This window comes from Camelus bactrianus, chromosome 28, assembly GCF_048773025.1.
Source record: "Camelus bactrianus isolate YW-2024 breed Bactrian camel chromosome 28, ASM4877302v1, whole genome shotgun sequence".
NCBI classification, from domain to species: Eukaryota; Metazoa; Chordata; class Mammalia; order Artiodactyla; family Camelidae; genus Camelus; species Camelus bactrianus.
Window position 1 is genome coordinate 14464042 of NC_133566.1, and position 20753 is coordinate 14484794.

A 20753-nucleotide genomic window follows, 5' to 3' on the forward strand; every position below is an offset into this window, starting at 1 on the left:
CCTTCCCGCAAGCGTCCGCCACGCACCGACGCCGCGCGGTTTCCAGGTTCTAGAACCCGGAGGTGGACGGACAAAGAGGCTGAAAATTCCCCCGTGAACCCCCTCCCTGCGGGGAAACGCGAACGTAGGGAGTCGGAGCTCAGTCTCAAAGGCCGACTTTGGGCTTCTCTTCCACCCTTCACCCTCTATACCTTTGTACTCTAAGCTACATGAGGTTCAGTAAGGAACCACAGTGAACCAGCGGTGAGCGGTCTGGGTGTTCCCAGAGGTAGCTAAATCCGGAACAAAACTGGACCCCTCAGTAAAGTCCGTGAATTATGCGGTATGTACGGTTACAAAACAAACAAAAACCCTAAACAGGGACACTCCCATCCATTCCCCACAGTCTTTACATTCAAAACGAGAGCAAGTTCTAAAACTTTGTGTTAGGGAAGTCACGAGGGAACCCGCTGGTGTTGTGTAAGTGCTCTGTATCCGGATCTGGACGATGATATGAGTGCTAACTGTGTAGAAACAAATCATGCTATATAAGTTACACTTCGAAGGGGAAAGTTCAAGAAACAGAATGGAAACAAAGTTGGGGCGTCACTCCCAAGCAAGATCGCAGCTATTTCATTTCTGATGTAACATTACGTGTACTGAGGCTCAGAGCCTAAGAAAGTTGACTCCAGGCTGAGCCCTAAGAAACTACAATGTCCAGCACACTTCGCTCCCTCGCCCTCTGGGCTGTTTACGCGCAGGGAGGGAAAAGATAGGACACCTCGGCTTCCGGATGGCTGGGGCCGAGTCGGGATGGGGGCGCATGCGCAAAAGGCTCACCGCCGTCGGCACTTCCCCCCCCCCAACTTCCCGGGGAGTCGAGACTGTATCGCGTGAGGGTCGCAGCCAATGAGGAGGCGGAAGTGACGGCCGCTTCGGAGCCGCCCGCAGCCGCTGCGAGGGTGAAGCCAGAGTGGGTTGCTCTTTTGGAGGGGCTGCTTCCTCACTTCTCACTTCTCACCGAGAGCTCAGGTGAGGCCGAGGGGGTGGTATGAAAAAGCCGGCCGCGCGTCCCAGTGCTAGTGGACTCCCGGCTGGGGCGGGGGGGGGGGGGGGGGGCGCGGCTCGGACGCGGCTGTCAGCGCGGCGGAGGCGGCTTTGGCGCATGCGCCCCGGCAGGCGTCGAAGTCGCGGGCCTCCCGGACTCCGCCTTCGTCTGTCGTCGGGGGCTCGGGCAGTGGCGGGGATGCTTTTGGGTAGTGACTGGTGGGCTGCTAAGGATGAGGGCCCATGGGTGTTCTGGCGGGTGCACGGTGGGGAATCAAGGAAATGTTAAGTAATTTGAGGACAAGTTCCTGCTCACCATTCCGTTGAACTGAAAAAAAGAAGCCTGTGGTTTGACGAATGAAGTTATAAGGATCGTTGCACCATCTCCTCTCCCCGTTTCTGCTTGCGGTCACCACCGCCACCACCACCTGCCCCCAGAACAGCTCTGATTAATCGCTTCTGCTTCTGGTTATCCCAGAATTAAATTCTGAGCTCAGCCCGTGAAACTTTAGGGGGAAGCCTCCGCTACGCCCCTGTAAGAACAGGTTCTGACGTGCAGCTCTGTGTTTTAACATCCAGTTTTCTGCCTCGTCTGGCCCCGATACGGAGCGTCACAGCCTTACGTTTTTCTTAGGAGGTAGGGAGTGTGAAATTCTCCATTTGAAATACAGCTCCTTTAAAGTTTTGTAGTATTGATGAGGAACTTACATTTTGGTTTTTCAAACCCAGAAATCCTTTTGAAACTTAACGACAACGTGAACAAAAGCTAGGCACATGTTTCCTCAACCGTTGGCAAATATTTTTTGAGCACCTGCTGTGTTCCAGGCACTGCTAGCTCCGGGAAAACAAAGATGAAATCAAGTACGCTTTTCAGCTCCTTTTCATATTAAAAAAAAAAAGAACTTGAAGCGAAGTTTGCAAGACGACTCTTTCTCTACAGTTTAGCGTTTATAGAGGATCTGGTGGGACCAGGCAGTGTGTCAGAAGCTGGGTGAATGAGTTCACAAGTTTATTCCGATTTTTGAAAGTGCTTCAGTAGTAGTTCCAAATGTATTGTAGTAAGTTAATTGAGATGCAACAGCCTCTTACTTTGATCGGCAAACTGTAAGTCGAATTTCTGTGGTAATAACCCAGGGGTACACATAAAATCGCCATCTGATTGTTGCTGTTGAAAAACAAATACATTTAAAATACGTATTTGAGATCGTCCTTTCTAATCTGAATTAGATTCTATTTTGAAACTCCTGTCTTATAGAGGAGTGATGGAATAATCAATATTCTTTGTAATATTTGGAGTGTTATAGTTTGACATCAAAGTTAAGAACACTGAGTATCAGTAAGTCAATACCAGTATCAATTTTTGTGGCCTCATAGATGTTACTGGATAATGAAAGAACAGGAATGGAAACTAAAGCTTAGGAACACCAGTCAGAGTTCTTTACATATGTTGTGATGAGCTCTCTTTGGAGTTAAACGAAAATCATTTAGGCAGAGTTGAAGCAAAGTTTGGTATGTATATGTGCAGGTAAAACCTCACTACAGTTCAACTTTATCATCATTCCCAGTCATTACTGCTTTTCTTCTCTTTTCCTTTGGTAAAGAACACTAATTATTATCAGTATATAGCACTCAGTTTAACTTCAGCTACCCATTGATTTCTGGTCTGGTGATGGTCACAAAGACCTGTCTTTGCTTTAGGATAGTAAAACACTATAAATCCGAAGCACCTATACTTGGGTCTAAATCGTTTTGGCGTAGCGTGACTATAACCTGTTGAAAATCAAATTCTAAAACATTTAAGTAAAAATCTGTAATATGAAGTGCTTGGTTGTCAGCAGAACACTTTGTATGCTACAAATTATATACTTGCTAGCATTTCTGAAAATAAGAGAAAACTTAAGCATCTTATTTTTTTCCTCTAACTTCGTAAACCTTCTCCCCAGCATCCAGGCTGAACTGTACTGTTTAGAAGAATGGAGGCGACTGCATCTGTTGACATGTTTTCCAAAGTCCTGGAGAATCAGTTGCTTCAGACTACCAAACTAGTGGAAGAACACTTGGATTCGGAAATTCAGAAACTGGACCAGATGGATGAGGATGAATTGGAACGCCTCAAAGAAAAGAGACTTGAGGCACTAAGGAAAGCTCAACAGCAGAAACAAGTAACCTCTCTGCCCTGCTTTCTGAAATTGCCATAACAGTATGCTTCTAACAATTTATACATAACCGTGCTGCAGTAGCTACATTTCAGCCCTCAGTTTTTAGGCTTTTTTGACCTCAAAGTACCTAATGCTATTAAAAATTTCTCCAGAAGGGAAAAAAAAAACCAAAAAATTTAGTTTTAAAGACATGTTCAGAATTAGCCTGACCAGTATATCCATCCACCATCAAGTGAAAGAAACACATGCCCAGGATAATTTTCTGAGCTCAGACTTGTGTGGTTGAGGACAGTGAACTGGGAAGAGCACTGGCATGGTAGGAGTCAGTGGTTTCTCTTTCAGGTGGAGTTATGAGAAAGCCAATCATAATTTGGCTGTGCTCAAAGCAAACAAGATAAGACCTGTAAGGCAATTTTCTTTTTGAAAAAATTATTTCAGGCATTTCCCATGTAACATTTAATCATGTGGCTTATCTCTTCAAAAGAATGCATCTGGGTCATAAAGAAAGGCGGCCACAGCTTTGTCCTTGTCAGCCGCTTAGACTGAGAGCATGGAACAAACTCGTAGTTGACAGGCTCTGATCAAAATCCATTGGGTTAAATTCTGTCAGTTGAATTTTGATGTTAAAAAATGGCTCCATTGGTATAAGTTACATTGAAAGACATTATCACCAACTCTGGTTCCTCTTCAGCTGACTGTTATGAACACGTGAGCTTTTACTTCTCCTAAGAGACGGAGTTTTGTTTGTACTGCTTTATCGCATGTGTTTGACAGTGTTTATACCCTCACTGTTTAGAAGAATTGCTACAAAAAGGAAAGGCTTTCGTAACGCGACTGAGTTCCAATTTTTATATTTTCAGTTTTCTAAAATTGTATGTGTGTGTTTATATACACCTGTATACACACATTATATCTAGTTTTGAAACCAGGCTACTTCTCTTAATACTAATAATGATTTAAGGTTATATATTATGAGATTCTGCTACAAACTTGTATTTCATGATTACAGTTAGTATACTAATTGCTAATGCTCAACTGAAAATTGTCATAACTAGGATATTTTTTGTAGAATGACTATGAGTCTATCTGATTTGCAGTGAAGGGCATACATTAATGTCTTAAATGAATTTGTGAGCAGTTAAAAACAATAGTCTGAATATTTATATTAAAAACCAAAGGGGGGAGGGTATAGCTCAGTTGGTGGAGTTCCTGCTTGGCATGCGCGGTCCTGGGTTCAATCCCTGGTACCTCCATTTAAAAAAAAAATGAAAAATAAATAAACCTAATTGCCTTCCCCCTCTCTCCTCCCCCCTAAAAGAGCTTAAAAAATAAAAACCAATTGAGGCAGGCAGGCTATAGGGCTTTTTAAAGTTAATACACGAACCGTTTTAACGTAAATTTGTCATAGTTACTCAGAGGGTCTTGTTTTACAGCTCCTATTGCATTTTAGCAGGTCTTTTTTTATTAACATCTTTTCTGAGGAAGTAGGCAAGTTTTCATGGTTTTTATAAGTATTCTTTATGAAAGAGCAGTACAGATTGCATAGTAATTTTGATTTGATTGCGTAGTAAACTTGACCCACGTGGGTACAAGGGAAGTCAGTGTGTACAGTGATGTGAGCACTTAATAGGCCTGTGCTAATCAGTATTCCTCAGCTGGCCACACACCTTTCTACTGTTATGGCAGCTGGAGACGTAGGACTTAAATGGGAGAGAAAGACAAGAGAAGCAGGAAGAGCCTGCTGGAGGCCTGGGGGAGAGCTAGGTGCTGCCCAGCTGCCTGGCCCTGGAGGGAGGCTGCACTGTGATCGCATCCAGCAGATCCTTGTGGGCACACGCTGTGTGAAAGGAACTAAGTGCGGGACTGGGAAGAGATGTGTGCATTGATGGAGGTTCAGACTGGGCTTGCCTCCCTCTAAGGAACTTGGGCAGGTTTGTATCTTCAGCCTTTCGGTTAAATACTTGAGAACAAATAATGAAAAGAAACAGCATTTTGAAAAAAACACTCTTTTAGGGCACAAGTCATTGGTGAGGCAAGGAAAGAATCATGAAATGTCACATCATTAAGGGGTCGTCCTTGAGAGTTTAAACTGTTTATAGAAGCTTTACCAAGGAAATAAGGAAAGATCAGGGCCTCCTGTAAGGGTCAGCTTGGTGTAAGCCAGTGTAGATAGACAGCAAAACGAGGAATGCAGTCTGGGCTGTGCTAGCTTTAAGTCCAGGAGAAGAAAGGAGATGGCACTCCTGGCATGCTGTAGTGGGACGACTTCTGGAGGGCTGCGTTCAGACTTCTGCCACGTGGATTCAGGAGGGCGTGGAGGAATAAGGCTGTGCGAGGAGGCAGCCAGAAGAGTAAGAAGTCTCGAAGTCATTTCACACGAGAAAGTCAAAAGCGCACGTTCAGTGTGAAGGGAGGACGTAGGCGACATAGGATATTTGAAGGGCTGACAGTTGAAAGAGACATTAGAACTTCTCTCTCTGATCTTAGGTCCACGCTGGGCTCCACAGACCAACGTTACGGACATATTACAGGCAGTGTGAGGAGACCTCTGTCACCCCTAGGAACAGCCGGGTACACGGACAGATGCTCTTGCAGCACGTGCACCAGACACCGCCGTGGTTATTTTCATGTTGACCCTTTTCACTGTAATCAATGAGGTAGATGCTTTATGGTCTCCACTTTACAAATGAGAGTGAGACTCCGGTTATTAGGATTCATAGCCTAACAAGTGGTAGAGCGACTATTCAAGCCCAGCCCTTCTGCTTCCAAGTCCGGGGCTCCTTTTTATTAAAACCAGCTCCTGAGAAAGGAAATGAGCCTCCAGTTGAGGTGACTAGCTTCCCGCCACAGGAACAGTTAAAGAAACCAAAATGTCTGTCATGTGGATGATAAGAGTTGTTGTATTGACTGGGAAAGTTGGATTCAGTGACTTAAGGGTTCTTTGTTCCTGGACACCACGTAGGGAGACACCTTTTTCTTCCCAAGATACTACCCAGTGGTAGCCAGTGTAGACGTTCCTGCCTTTCTGAGTCATCAACAGCAAACAGGGCTCCTGAGCTTCAGGCTGCAGTAACTCCCAACCCCACACCCCTCCCCCAAGGACCCATGGGCTTTATCTCATGAGCATTATTTTTAAAGCTTTATAGTAACTTTGAACAAATGCTTCTGATTTTAGTAGGTCAGGTGCAAAGAAATTAAATAGATGTTGACATTCTAAATCTATCAAGTTAAATTTTTATTTTCAAAGTTCTAAGAGAACTTCTGTTTCAAGTTACCAAGACAGATAATTGTCTTAAATACGAGCCATGCTGTGGAGGTAGTCATTGCCCACAGACTATCTTTGCATTGACACTAGAAATATAGGAAAGTAAATCACTAAAAGTAATTCATTTCTAAGATAAAATCCATTTGATTACAAAATATTATAGTGATTTGGACACAGAATGTAAAGTGATCTTGAAAGAGATATTTCAAATGTGTAATATTTCCCTTTCCTCCAATTAGGAATGGCTTTCGAAAGGACATGGGGAGTACAGAGAAATCCCTAGTGAGAGAGACTTTTTTCAAGAAGTCAAGGAGAGTAAAAAAGTGGTTTGCCATTTCTACAGAGACTCCACATTCAGGTAACTTTTTTTCCTTCAGTGACTGGTTTTGAATAAGGTGAGATTGTTGAATAGAGATATATACTGACTTGAGAGACATGAAGAAAAATATAAAAGGAACTCCTACTTTCTGAGTTGTTTCTTTGTACTAGAAGTAGGTATATTAAAGTTAAGCAATTATTAAAGATTAACTTTCCAGTGACATACAAAAATATAAAGAATTGAAAATCAGTGTTTCCATAGAAATGGCTGTTTTTTCTGAATAATATTTTAGCTAATTTAAAAAATGTCTTAGACATATGCACTTAAATTTTTTATCAATGCAACAAGGATTCTTCTTTTGTCCCTGCTGTATGGTCCAGCCACAGTACTGGGGATGGGGCCAACAACCTGAATCCCAGCTCCAAATTCAGTCACTTCTTAACTAGCAGCTCACAAGGAGACAGTGGTTTGACCAAGCCTTTCACCAGAAGCACAGTTGGGACTGCCAGGTTTGGCTTAGAAGGAGAAGAAAGTGATTTCTCTGAGACCAACCCAGGTCTGCAAGCCTCTCGTTGGAGGCAGATCCCTCATAAAGTGAAAATGACCCAGAAGAGGTCATATCTTAAACCAGAGGACTCAAGCCTTTTTTTTTTAAGCCCTCAAATTTGATTAGTTGTCAACATTTTTAAAATGTTTAATGTTGGCAACAAATCAAATTTCAGGATTTTTTTTTAAATCAGGTAACTTGATAAATAGAATTGTATGAAAGCAGTTTGCTGATGCCGAGTGGTACCTGTCTCCTTAGGCGCCCGCCAGCGCAGACCCTCGGTTACTCACTGTTGTCTCAGTCCTACCCTCCTCTGGTTCCCTTAGCCAGCCTGGCCTTTATCTTTATCACCCAACAACTTGGTTACTGATTAACACCTTCCGGGGATTGATTGCCTGGGATTTATTGACTAAGAATATAAAATCGAAAGAAAATACTGAGATGGTGAAATCTCCCAGAAGGGAGAGTGGGAAAGCGATTAGGAAGGTAAAAGGCATCAAGGAAACCCTCTGCCATTTACACGATCACCTCCCACTGCTGCACGTTCTTTAAGGTGCCAGCCTTGGACACACAGGACAAGGTGATGAGACATCAGTATAAGGTGGATAGTGTTTGTTGACCTGTTAGATGTCTTTGCCCACTTGCTAGATTATTAGTTCTGTGAAGGCAGAGAGTCTGCCTGTGTTGTGGCGCACTGTGTTCCAGGTTCCCAGCCACAGAGCAGCACTGACCTCACACAGGAGGTGCTCGGTAAATACATTTGATGGATGTAGAAACAGTGCGGCTCCAGGGGTACTTACCCTACAACAAAACTGAAAAGTCAAGAGTTAAATGAGTTTATACATGCGGATAGATATGAGTTTCTAGCACATAGCAGGCTAGAGCATTCATAATCACCCTTTGGGGTAAGTAGGTATAATTCCTGTGCTTCGTGCATGGACAGCAGGACTTGGCGCGGTTAGGTGACTTACCTAATGTCATTCAGCTGCTAAATGATAAAAGAGAACTGGAATCCAGGTTTTAAGCCTAATGTTTTAACTACACTCTGATTGCTTTTTCTGGATTTTTAAAAAATGGATTAATTGACAAATGGGACATAGATCTGCTTAAAGTAGATTCTGTTCTTACTCCATTAAAACCATGGAGGTGACTTATGTACAGATCTTCCAGAATGTATATTCTTATGTAATGGTTTATCATTGTTTGGAGCTTAAATCAAAAATCATTTATTAATTCGTTCTCTCCTATCATTTTTCGCTAAAACTAATTGCCACACTACATGGGTAATACATAAAAAGAATCACTTAGGAAAAGTAAGGAGGCATCAAGGTTATAAGAAACTCTCTGTACCCAAATCTAATTCAAGAAAATCTATACCAAGAAGTACCCGAAAAGCCTGCTAGTAAAATCAGCTATGAAGCATTTGGTGTCTTGGTCATCGGAAAGAGTCGTTCTCAAACTTTATTGGGCATGAGAATCACTGGCATGTTTCTCAACTCAGCTCCCAGAGAATTTTGATTTATCTGTATATTTTAAAAATTGATTGTAATCATCACTTCTGGTTAAGAGCTACTGCTCAAAAGGATCATTACAGTAGCCTTGTCAACCCAGTGTTTCTGGGTTGTTTGTGAAGCAGTTTAAAATATAATTTAAAGAAAGTGTCACTTTCCATTTTCCCTTTCAGGTGGCTTAATAAAGGTTACTGCTGGCATTTTTCATTTCTTTAGAACCATAATGACCATATTTGTAGCCCTTAACCTTAATATGCTTCTCACTGACAGAGTTGCACAGATGGAAGTGTACCTTCTCAGTGGTACCTTCAGTCTTTCTTAGTGACTTACAAGTATGCCACCAGATGTACATTTCTGATTCTGAGAAGTGTCTCTTCTGAGTTCTGTCAAGTTCAGATTTGTCACCTTGTATGAGATGCCAGGGAGCATGCATAAGAGAGGTGACAATTTTTTTTATTATTAACCATGAACATGACAACTTTGTGAACCACTTAAGACTTAAGGCATATGTTGAATACTTTGTTTTTTTACAAATATCATTTAGGCAAATCTGACTTCCTTAGAGTACTAGATTATAAGAGGTAGAAAACCAGGCAGCTGATCTATGACGTAGAAATGAGGTCACCTGACACAGGCAGAGGCTGGCTGCCGAATTGAGATCCAGAAAAATTAAAAATTAGGTGTGCCGTAATGATACTTACTTTGGAAAAGAAAAGAAGTCTGCCATTTTAGGCTTTGACTTTTCATGTGTTGTTGTTTACAGGTGTAAAATACTAGACAGGCATTTGGTGATCTTGTCCAAGAAGCACCTTGAGACCAAATTTTTGAAGCTGAATGTGGAAAAAGCACCTTTCCTTTGTGAGAGACTGCGTATCAAAGTCATTCCCACACTAGCACTGGTAAAAGATGGAAAAACACAAGATTTTGTTGTTGGATTTTCTGACCTAGGAAATACAGACGACTTCAGCACAGAAACTTTAGAATGGAGACTGGGTTGTTCTGACATTCTCAATTACAGGTAACTTTTAGCAAACTATCAATTTCTTTTAATTCACATACTTAGTTATATTTTTAGAGAATGTTTTAATGTTAACATATATTTTATGGAACTAAGACTTTAGCTGAGATGGAAAAAGAACTTTACCAAGGGAAAGCTTATTTCTTAAAAGTGTCCATTAGCATCGTCTTACAGCAGAATCAGAGTTATCACCCATATTCCTCAGTTTTAAACATTTTATATTTGCTTTTTCATTGTCTTTCTAGATACATAAAAAAATTTTTTCAGAACCATTTGATTGGATGTGGTAGATGTGTTGTCCCTTTCCTCCTAAATGTTTCTGTGTGCATTTCCTAAGAACAAGGACATTCTTATACAACCACAGTACAGTTGTTAAAACAGAAAATACATAATTTACAGACTTTATTCAGATTCTACCATCGTCCCAATAACCTCTTCCATACTGAAAAAATGGGTTGCATATCCTTAGTATGTGTTTTTAGTTTCATTAACCTATAGCAACTTGTTACCTTCCTTTGTTTTTCAGTACTCTAACATTTTGGAAGAGTACAAGCTAGTTATTTTATAGAGCATCCCCCAGTTTGTGTTCGTCTAATGTTTCAAAATTAGATTCAGATTATACACTTTTCCCACAGGTGTAATCCAGAAGTGGTGGTGTATTCTGCCTTCTCGGTACACCGTATCGGGGGTAGATGATGGTTTGCCTCATTTCTGGTGGTGATAACTGGTTAACCCGTGCTCAGTTGTCTACCAAGCCAACTGGGGATTTAAGGAAGAACTTCTCCACACCCCACATTAACTTACTTTTTCATTTATTTATATTAGAATGAATGGGCTATGGATTATTTTATTCAGTGGGCTATAGTCTGTTACTGTTATTATTTACTTTGAAGTTCACATCGCCTCAGATTTGGCCAGTGAGAACCCCTTGCACACTGTCTTCTGTGTCCTTCTGACGCGTCCCCATAAACCTTTGAGCACTTTCTTTCTGGTGCCGACGAGATCCTTTCAGGGCCTCGTGTTGTGCTCTCCATAGGAACTGGCTGTTTCTCTCGGAAGCCATGGTTTCTTTCAGTGGCAAGTGGTATCTCAAAACCAAGACCTAGATGCTAGGAATATTTCCAGGTATTTTTGAAATATTTGTCAGGCATCATTGAAAAGAGATTCATACTAACTCTTCGTTAATGATGATGAATTCCATGGGTTTGTTGGTATCTATAGAGACCGAAACATTAAAAGATGTTAAACAGGAGCAAACGAGTCATAACAGGCTATCAGAACTAGAGCCTGACTTCTCTGCCATTCTCACAGTCAACAAGAATCTAATACGGGTTCAGCATATCCAAAACGGATGAAATTCCTTCTGTGCTTTTCAGTCAGAAATTCTGTTGGTGCATCCTGTGAAATGTTAACTAGTAATTAATGGTAAGGAAAGGAAACATTAACCTAAAGCATTCAGTAATACAAAATAAGGTTTAAAACTATTAATCATCAGCATGAATAATGTACCTCTTCCTTGACACTGACATTTTAAAGAAAATTATACTCCGTTCCACATGTTACAGTGAGGAAAGATAGATTTTTTAATGCAGTTTGGTGTACCAGCTGTACTAAATCATAAAGAATAAATGCTTTTCAAATTTGCTTTGTTTTTAGTGGAAGTTTAATGGAGCCACCATTTCAGAGCCAAAAGAAATTTGGAACAAACTTCACAAAGCTGGAAAAGAAAACTATTCGAGGAAAGAAATATGATTCAGACTCTGATGATGATTAGAGAGCAGTTATAATCCTTTGTAAATCGTCTTTTTATTTCTGCTTTCTTCACAATTAGATGTGTTTTCTAAATTCTGTTGATTTCAATACATTGATCTTCTGACGGTCACACTCTAGAGTTTTATGCAGTTGCATCACATTGAAAGACGTCTTTAATCTCTTCTGTGTGGCGGCTCATGTTTAAATTGAGGAAAACTTCTGAGTTCGAAAATTACCAGGGGAGGGTCTGGATTCTCTATTTTTGAGATTGGTTTTATCACAGTATGATTCTTACGTTTTTATACCATTCACAATTGTGTTTTTAACGTACTAGATTGGAAATAGAAATTCAGCAGACTATTCCAGGACTAATTCTTAATCAGCATTATTTACCTTCTACAAGAGGTCAAGTAACATTTACTGGTGTGAACAGACTGCACTTGTAAATGAATTAGAAACACTCCTTACTTCTGGAATATATTTAAATAACTATTAAAAAGGGTTTATTTATTCTGTACTCTGCATGTTGTTGTTGAATCAGCTGATAGAAGCAGAAAGCTTTTTCAGGTTGTGAACATATTGCCTTATTTAAAGGGTCCTGATCGCTTGTATTTTAAGACATGTATTAAATAATCAAGAAGCCCTTTTGAAATGGCAATAAGAGGAGATCTATAGACCCCCCCCCCCCAGTGAAACAACTATAATTGGTAAATATTATTTTTTTTAAATTAAAGTCTCTAGAAATTGTCATAAGAGCATACAGCAAACAAAAACATTTATCCAAAGAATAGTGAGTCTGTGTGGCATTTGAGTCATGTTCCTGCCCCCTTCCTCCCCCCCAGCTCCCAATCTCGGCCTTCAGTTTATCCCTTGGAGGAGCAGACTGCTAGCATCTCTCATTCCCCCAAGCTCTGTGTTGCAGAAGCTCTGTTCTAAGTAACAGTAATAAAGAAGTCTGGAGCTTCCTTCCTCCACCCAGTCCCCACTTGTAGCACAGAATACATACCCCAGGAAAGGCAGACCAAGGACACTGGTTTCTAATCACTGCTGCCCCAGCTTACTCATAACTAGAGCAGTGGTGATTAGGGTGGAGGGTTCATGCAAGGAGAGGCAGGCAGAGAAGCCCCGCCTGCTGCCCCACTGATAGGCCGCAAAGTGCTAGAAGAAAAGGCTCCTAGAAATGCAGGCTGCCCTCCCCATCCCCACCTCTGGGGCAGTAGCACAAGGTTCTGTCCAGTGAGAGATGTAAGCTGTAAAAACAGCTTCCAGAGCATTCCCTAAAGGGACTGACTTTATTTAGAATAGAGGGAGAGAAGTTGAAGCCTAAGGGTGCTGCTGTAAACATGGGAGATTTGAAGAGGGGTCAGGGGAGAGAAGAGGAGACTGGTGTCGCCATGATAGCAACAAGTCAAAGGGAAGACCAGTGAGAAGTTGCGTACAATAGAACGAAAGGGGCAGCCCAGAGCAGTCCTAGGGTAACAAGCCTCAAAGGCTACAAGAACCTGAATTTAATTGGCTCAAACCATGGCAATGTATGTCCCAGGGCATTGTCAAATAATAGAGGTCCACTAGCAGTGGGTGTTGATAGCAGGACATGGTAACAGAGGCAGAACAACTGTAGAAGCCCTACAGGGAGCTCAGGGAAAGAGAGGGAGAGCCCTTCTAACGCTGCTGTCCTCGGGCGAGGGGCGGAGTCGGGGTGACTACATCACGTCCAGGCTGCACACTCTGCAGAGGAATATCAGGTTAATTCAGGGTAAGTGGATCTAACCGAAATGGTCCAGCTGAGGCACTAAACAAGCAAGCAGGCCCTTGAGGAGAAGGGAGTATGGGTCTCCAGAACTGCCGTATTATCTAAAATACCCAGTTTTGAACAAGGGCAAAAAAAGTTAGAAGATCTGCAAAGAAACAGGAAAGTGTGACTGGGCGGGAGGGGAGCAATCCAAAAAAGTGCCTTTGAATGGGCCCAGATGTTAGAAGACACAACATCTCAAAGTAGCTAGTACATACATTTTTAAATACTAAAACCATGCTGGAGGTAAAGGAAGGTATAGTATTCCATCAGATAAATAATATTAATACAGATAGAAATTATTTTTAAAGAGTCAAATGGAGATCTCTGGACTTAGAAAGGTACAGTAATTGCAATGAAAGATTCGTTAGAGGGACTCACTGGTGGCTTTTACTTGCAGTAGAAAGAATCAGAAAATGAGGATATTAATTGCTATAGATAATGCAATCAGAAGGACAGGAGGGGAAAGGGAAGAAAAATAAGCAGCTTCAGAGAAATAGGGAACATCAACATATATGTAATGGCAGTGCCAGAAGGAGAGGAGGAAGAAGTCAGTAGAAAGATTACTAGAAGAAACAATGCTTAAAAATCCCAAATTTGATGGAAAAAAATCAATCCAAGAAGTTCAGCAGATTCTTAAAGTAAAATGATCCACAACCAGACGTGTCAGAATGAAAATGTTGAAAGAGAAAAATCTTGGGAAAAAAAGGAAAATCACTCATCATGCACAAGAAACCTCATTAGGATTAACAGTTGTCTTATCAGAAACAGTGAGGACCTAAGGCAGTGGAATGACATGCAAAGTGCTGAGTAAAGAAGAAACTCAACCAAGCATCTTACATCTAACAAAACTATCTTTCAGAACTGAAGGCAAAATGACACATTCGGATTTTAATGTACGTTACAAGAAATGCTAAACTAAGTTTTCTGTCTAAAAGGTAGTGAGACCACACAATAATTCAAATCTGAACGAAAAACAACGCCAATAAAGGTAACTATATAAGCAATTACAAAAGACATGGCAATGACCTATTTTCCCCTCTTTCAGCTGACTTAAAAGCAATTCTGTAAAACAATATATATATAATTGTACCTATGACATATAGAAATGTCTGTGACTACAACACCATAAAGCAGGTGGGAGCAAATATTTCATATTTAAATAAACCACATAAGGATAAGCAATTGTAAATTTAAAAGTTAATATAAAAATCTAAATATATATGTTCATTCAACTATTTTAAAACAAAAATAACTTTTAAAAAAGTATTATATGCTTAACATATAGCGATGCAATATGTATAAAAAGGGGAAAGGGGCTAGAGCTTTATAGGGGTACATTTCACCAGAATTAAATTGCTATAAAGCTAAAGCAGGTACTGACAAGATGTATATTGCAGATCCTGGAGTATTCACTAAGAAAATAATTCCCAAAATATACAAAGAAAATGAAAGAAATTAAAATATTACACTAGAACATTTTTACTTAAGAAAGAAACCACAAAAAGAACAAAGGAACAAAGAAGATACATATAGAAAACAAAAGCTAAAATGACATACTCTTCACATGGTTGGGTTTATGTAACACTACATGTGAGCAGTTAAACAATCATTAGGTAAATATTGTCGGGCTGAATTACAAAAACAAGATTCAACTATAGTCTATCCACAAGACACACTTTAGAATCAAAGGTAAAAGTACAATGAAAACGCTGTACTGTGCAAACGCCAATCATCCGAGAGCTGGAGTGGCTAAACTAATGGACCAAATAGAAAATTGACACAAAAATCAATTGAAAACAAAGACTTATTACAGATAAAGAGGGTAGTTTTATGATAGAAGAGAATTTAAGAAGCTGTAACAATTGTAAACATCTCTACACCTCACAATGGAGCCCATAAATTTTGATAATCCTGTATTTTGCTATAAGAACTCTGAAGCAGAACTTGACAGAACTGAGGAAGAAATAGACAATTCTGCAATAAAAGTCTGAGACATGACCCATCACCCACCTTTAAATAATGAATAGGAAAAACAAGGGAGAAAATCCACAAAGAAAGAAAAGACTTGAACAGCAAAGCAAATCAACTACACTTAACACTTCTATAGAACATTCACACCATAGCACAATCCATGGAAAATTCTCCAATACAAACCATGTGCCAGGTAATAAACAAGCTTCAATAAGTTGAAAAATATTAAAGTCAAAGGCATGTTCTCTGTAATGGAATGAAATAAGTAACAAATATGTGAAATTCAAAAATATGTAGAATTGAATGCACTCCTTTATAACCAAAAGTCTAAGGAAAAAAAAATTTTAGGAAAGCCTTTCAAATAATTGAAAATAAAAATGCAGCATACCAAAGCTTATGGAATGCCACTAAAGAATCATTTATAGAGAAATTTGTAGCAGTAAACACCTAATTTAAGATAAAAAGATCTCAAGTCAGTGATCTTCCACCTTAAAACTTGTTAAAAGAAAAAACTAACCCTAACCCCCCAACTTAAGGGTGGGAACTTAGATCAAAACTATAGTAATCAAAAATGTACTGGCACAAAATAGACACAGATCAATGGAACAGGATAGAAAGCCCAGAAATAAACCCACACATTTATTGTCAATTAATCTATGATAAAGGAGGCAAGAACATACAATGGAGAAAAGACAGTCTCTTCAGTAAATGGTGCTGGGAAAATTAGCTACATGCAAAAGAATCAAAATGGACTACTTTCTCTCGCCATATAAAGAAATAAACTCAAAATGGGTAAAAGACAAATATAAGACCTGAAACCATAAAACTCCTAGTAGGAAACATAGAAGTTATACTTTTTGATGTCAGTCTTAGCAGTATTGTTCTGGAGACAACTCCTCAGTTAAGGGAAACAAAAGCAAAAAACAACTATATTTTGCACAGTGAAGGAAAGAAGTTTCAATTAAATGAAAAGGCAGCCTGCTGAAGGGTAGAACATATTTGCAAATGATATATCCGATAAGGGGTTAATACTTAAAATATACAAAGAACTCAACATCAAAAAAACAAGCTTCCCTATTTTAAAAATGGGCAGAGAATCTAAATAGTAATTTTCCAAAGAAGATATCCAGATGGCCAACAGACACATGAAAAGATGGTCAACATCACTAATCATCAAGGAGATGAAAATAAAAACCACAATGAAATACTACCTCACACCCGCCACAATGGCTGTTACCAAAAGGACAACAAATAAGTATTGGTGAGAATGTGGAGAAAAGGAAACCTTCATGCACTCTCGCTGGGAATGTAAATTGGAACAGCCGCTATGGAAAACATGGAGTTTCCTCAAAAAATTAAAAAACAGAACTACCATACGATCCGGCAATTCCACTTCTGGGTATTTTTCTGAAGAAAACAAAAACATTAATTTGAAAAGATACATGCACCCCTATGTTCACTGCAGCATGACTTACAGTAGCCAAGATACGGAAGCAACTGAGGTGTCCATCAATAGATGAATGGCTCAAGAAGTGGTGTATATATGTAATGGGATATTATTCAGGCATAACTCTTAACATTTGCGACAACATAGCTCGACCTAGAGGGTATTACACCAAGTGAAATAAGGCAGACAGAGAAGGATATGATTTCACTTACATGTGGCATCTAAAAAACAAAGCAAATATAAAACAGAAACAGACTCATAGATACAAAGAACAAACTAGTGGTTGCCAGAGGAGGGGAGGAGGAGGGATGAGTGAAATAGGTGATTGAGATTAAGTACAAACCTCCAGTTATAAAAAAAAAAAGTCTTGGGATGTAATGCACAGCATAGAGAATACAGTCAATAATATTGTAATAACTTTGTATGGTGACAGATAGTAGCTGGAGTTATTATGGTGGTCATTTTATAATGCATAAAAATATCAAATCACTATGTTATATACCTGAAACTAATATAATATTGTAAGTCAATTATACTTCAAATTTTTAAATAAAGAAAGCAACTTTTATTCAAGGTTAATTAATTTGACAAATATTTATTTTGACAATTTGCAATGCATTTTTCTAGGTGTTGAGGATAAAACAAATTTTAAATGTAAAAATAATTTGTTAGTTGTAAGAAATAGAAACAAGATACTCATCTAGTTAAACATAATCCTACAAGTACCATACATAGGGTCTTAACAGTGCTTTTGAAATGTACGCATTTGTAAGATAAACTTAACTGACAAATGTGAATCAAAATAATTTCAAGAACAAACAGAAAACATCAGTGCCTACAAACATACTTAGCAATTGAAATAATAGGAGAAAAACCACTTTTCCTCAGTATAGTCTGAACTACACTAAAAACACATTTTAGAGATAATTACTATATGTGAAACATTTCAAGTCATTTTTGTAGCTCTCTTTGGATAAACCAATGTTAATATAAATAAACACCTATTCCAAAAAAATAGACAGTGACAAGTGCCGACAAAGATGTGTGGAAAGCGGACCTTCATGCATTGCTGGTGGCATTGTAAAATGATGCAGTCACTTTAAAATACAGTTTGGCAGTCCTTCAAAAATTATATATAGAGTTACCATATGACCAAACACTTTCACTCAAATGTAACTAACTATATACATTCACACAAGAGAACTAAACATTTATATTCACATAAGAACTTATAAATAAATGTTGATGACAGCATTATTCAAAATAGCTCAACATTAGAAACAGCCTTAATGTCAATGCATAAATTAAATGTGATATATCCATACAATGGAATAATATTTGGCAATAGAAAGGAATAAAGTACTGATATGTGCTATAGCATGGATAAATCAAAAACATTATGCTAAGTTAAGGAAACCAGTCATAAAAGACTACATGTTGTATGATCTTGTTTATATGAAATGTCCAGAAAACTCAGGTCTATAGGAACAGAAAGTAAATTAATGTTGCATAAGACAGGGCTTGTCTTGGGATAGGAAGCGATGGATGTTGAGTGTGGGGTTTCTTTTGGGTTAATGAAAATGTTCTAAAATTGATTTGTTGATGGTTGCAGAAATCTGTGAATACACTAAGTACACTTTAAAGGATGACTTGTATGTGTTGTGAATTACATTTCAATAATGCATTTGAAGATGATAGAAACTGTAAAGGAACAGCAGAAGTGAACAGTTGGAGGAGCCATAAACAACAAGACAACAAGAGGATATGAAAAAGAGCTGACAGAGTTCAGGGAAGTATTAAAAATAAAAATATTCTATGAGTGAAAATTAAGCTAGAAGCAATACAGGGGGAAATATACAATAGAGATAAAAGGACTCTTTAGAAAAAGTGTTAAATATGGAAGCCAGGCAAACAAGTTCCACCATAATTATAATTAAGAGTCTATGAAGAAGAAAACCAAAGAAACTGAATAGGGAAAAATTCCCCAAATTGCAATTAAATAAAACTTCACTGAAATAAAAAAAGATTTAAAAGTACATATTGGAAAGGCATCCAAATACTTAGTAAAATTGACCCAGAATGGCCAAGACTGATAGTCTCATAAAACTATTGGCTTTTAAAAGAGAAAAAGAAAGTAAAGTTTTGTTTATTCAAGCAGAGACCAGATCGCTTAATATAGGAAAGAAAATTGGGTTGGCATTGGAATTTCATCTGCCACACTTTATGCCAAAAGGCATATTTAATATATTTAGAGGGGAAAATATAAAACAAAGATTTTATATTTTAGCCAACTGAACTTTAAGTAAAAAAACTATACATAAAAGTATGATTATGCATGAATCAGATAATATTGTAATGAGTAACCTGCTAAACAACAAACTTGAGACAATCAGAAAATGGTTGGAGAAATTCCAATATGAGGCTTTTGGAAGTATTGAATGTATATACCTATAAAACCAAGCCAATTCTGGTCAGCAAGAATGGCAGAGTGGGCAGCTCCAAGGGCCCAACCCCCACCCCTAAAATTAAAAAAAAAAAAAAAAAAAAAAGCAAAAACTGTCAGAATCAACTTTGTCATAACTATAGAAAACAACCAAAAGTTAACATCAAAGGAAACACTGAATCAAGAAAAAGACAATCTAAAAACCAAGGAAAGCTTTGTGCCATTTTTATTTGCCTTTGCCCCATCCTTTCCTGGAATCTGTGGTGGTCTTGTAGAGAGCAGCCTTTGCTCCCAGTGTGGGGCCCTGACCCCCGATGCTGGAAGGAGCAGAGAAGACATTATCTGCAAAGCATTGTTTGTTCTAACCTATCAAGGAGCTACCTGAAGGACTGAAAGAGGGAATTTGTCTTGTTTTGCCTGACTCAGAACTCAAGGAAGAAAAGCAGCAGGCATTCCTTAAAGCCTTGGTAAGGTACATAAGCAAACCACAAGCCACCTGGAGCAAACGATCACAGTGGAAGTGTACAACAGAGCACCAAAGCCTGGGAGGAAAACCCACGGGGAGAGCTTCTGGAGGAAAATTAGGACATTGAAAACCACACCTTAGAAGTGAGGAATTTCAAAAGTCATGAGCATGCCCAAGGCAAGACACATGGTCTGCAAGGACTTGAGAAGACTAAGTTCCACCTCTGGCTGATCTCTATGTTTAGTGAAAGCAAGATGTGAGGGCTAAGTCAGAGTTATTGACAGCCTGACCAAGCATTGCACAAGTACCCCAGCACAGAGCCATTCTGCAGAGCGACAGAGGCTTTTATTTCTGTCTTTTTTCCCTCTTCTCCCTTTCCTTTTCGATGTTCAAGGAAATCTCTATTGAAAAAACAAACGCACTAGCTGAACACAGCTAAGGGTTCGGAAACTTCAGAGACCACACATGACGAGCAAACACAGACTTTACAAAAATGGTTTAGAGAAGTTACTAAACAGCTGAACCTGCAACGTGCAAAAAAGCAAACTGGGAAGAATGAGGAATCTGGTTTCCTGAGTTTTCACATTATAATATTAAAAATTTCCACTTTCAACATTATGAAGCATGCAAAAAGCAAGAGCGTATGGCCCATTCACGGAAGTTGACAGAAACTGTCCACGAGGAAGCACAAGCAATGGACTAGTAGCTAGACCGACTTTAAATCAACGGATCTAAATATGCTAAAACACTTTAAGGAAAACATGGACAAAGAGCTAAAGGAAACAAGGAGAATAAAGTATAAACAAACAGAAGGCCAAAAAAAGATTTAAGTTGTAAAAAGAAACCATAAAAAAGTTATGGAGCTGAAAAATACAATAACTAAAATGGAAAACTTACTAGAGTGTTTCCATGCAGATTTTAGCAAGCAGAAGGAAGAACTGGTGGATTTAAAGATGGGTCTATTGAAATTATCTAGTCCAAGAAAGAAAAAATGAAGAAAAATGAACTGGGCCTAACAGACCCGTGGCCCTCCA

General features: G+C 39.1%; 1 protein-coding gene across 1 annotated transcript; it reads left to right on the top strand.

Annotated features, from left to right (window-relative positions):
• Positions 1–852: 852 nt before the first annotated feature.
• TXNDC9 (thioredoxin domain containing 9) lies at positions 853–12114 on the top strand. Its single transcript, XM_074354634.1, has 5 exons — positions 853–1011; positions 2970–3188; positions 6690–6808; positions 9591–9845; positions 11502–12114. Exons 2-5 carry the CDS (start codon positions 3000–3002, stop codon positions 11617–11619), a joined length of 681 nt encoding a protein of 226 aa, XP_074210735.1. The 5' UTR covers positions 853–1011; positions 2970–2999; the 3' UTR covers positions 11620–12114.
• The last annotated feature ends 8639 nt before the right edge of the window (positions 12115–20753 follow it).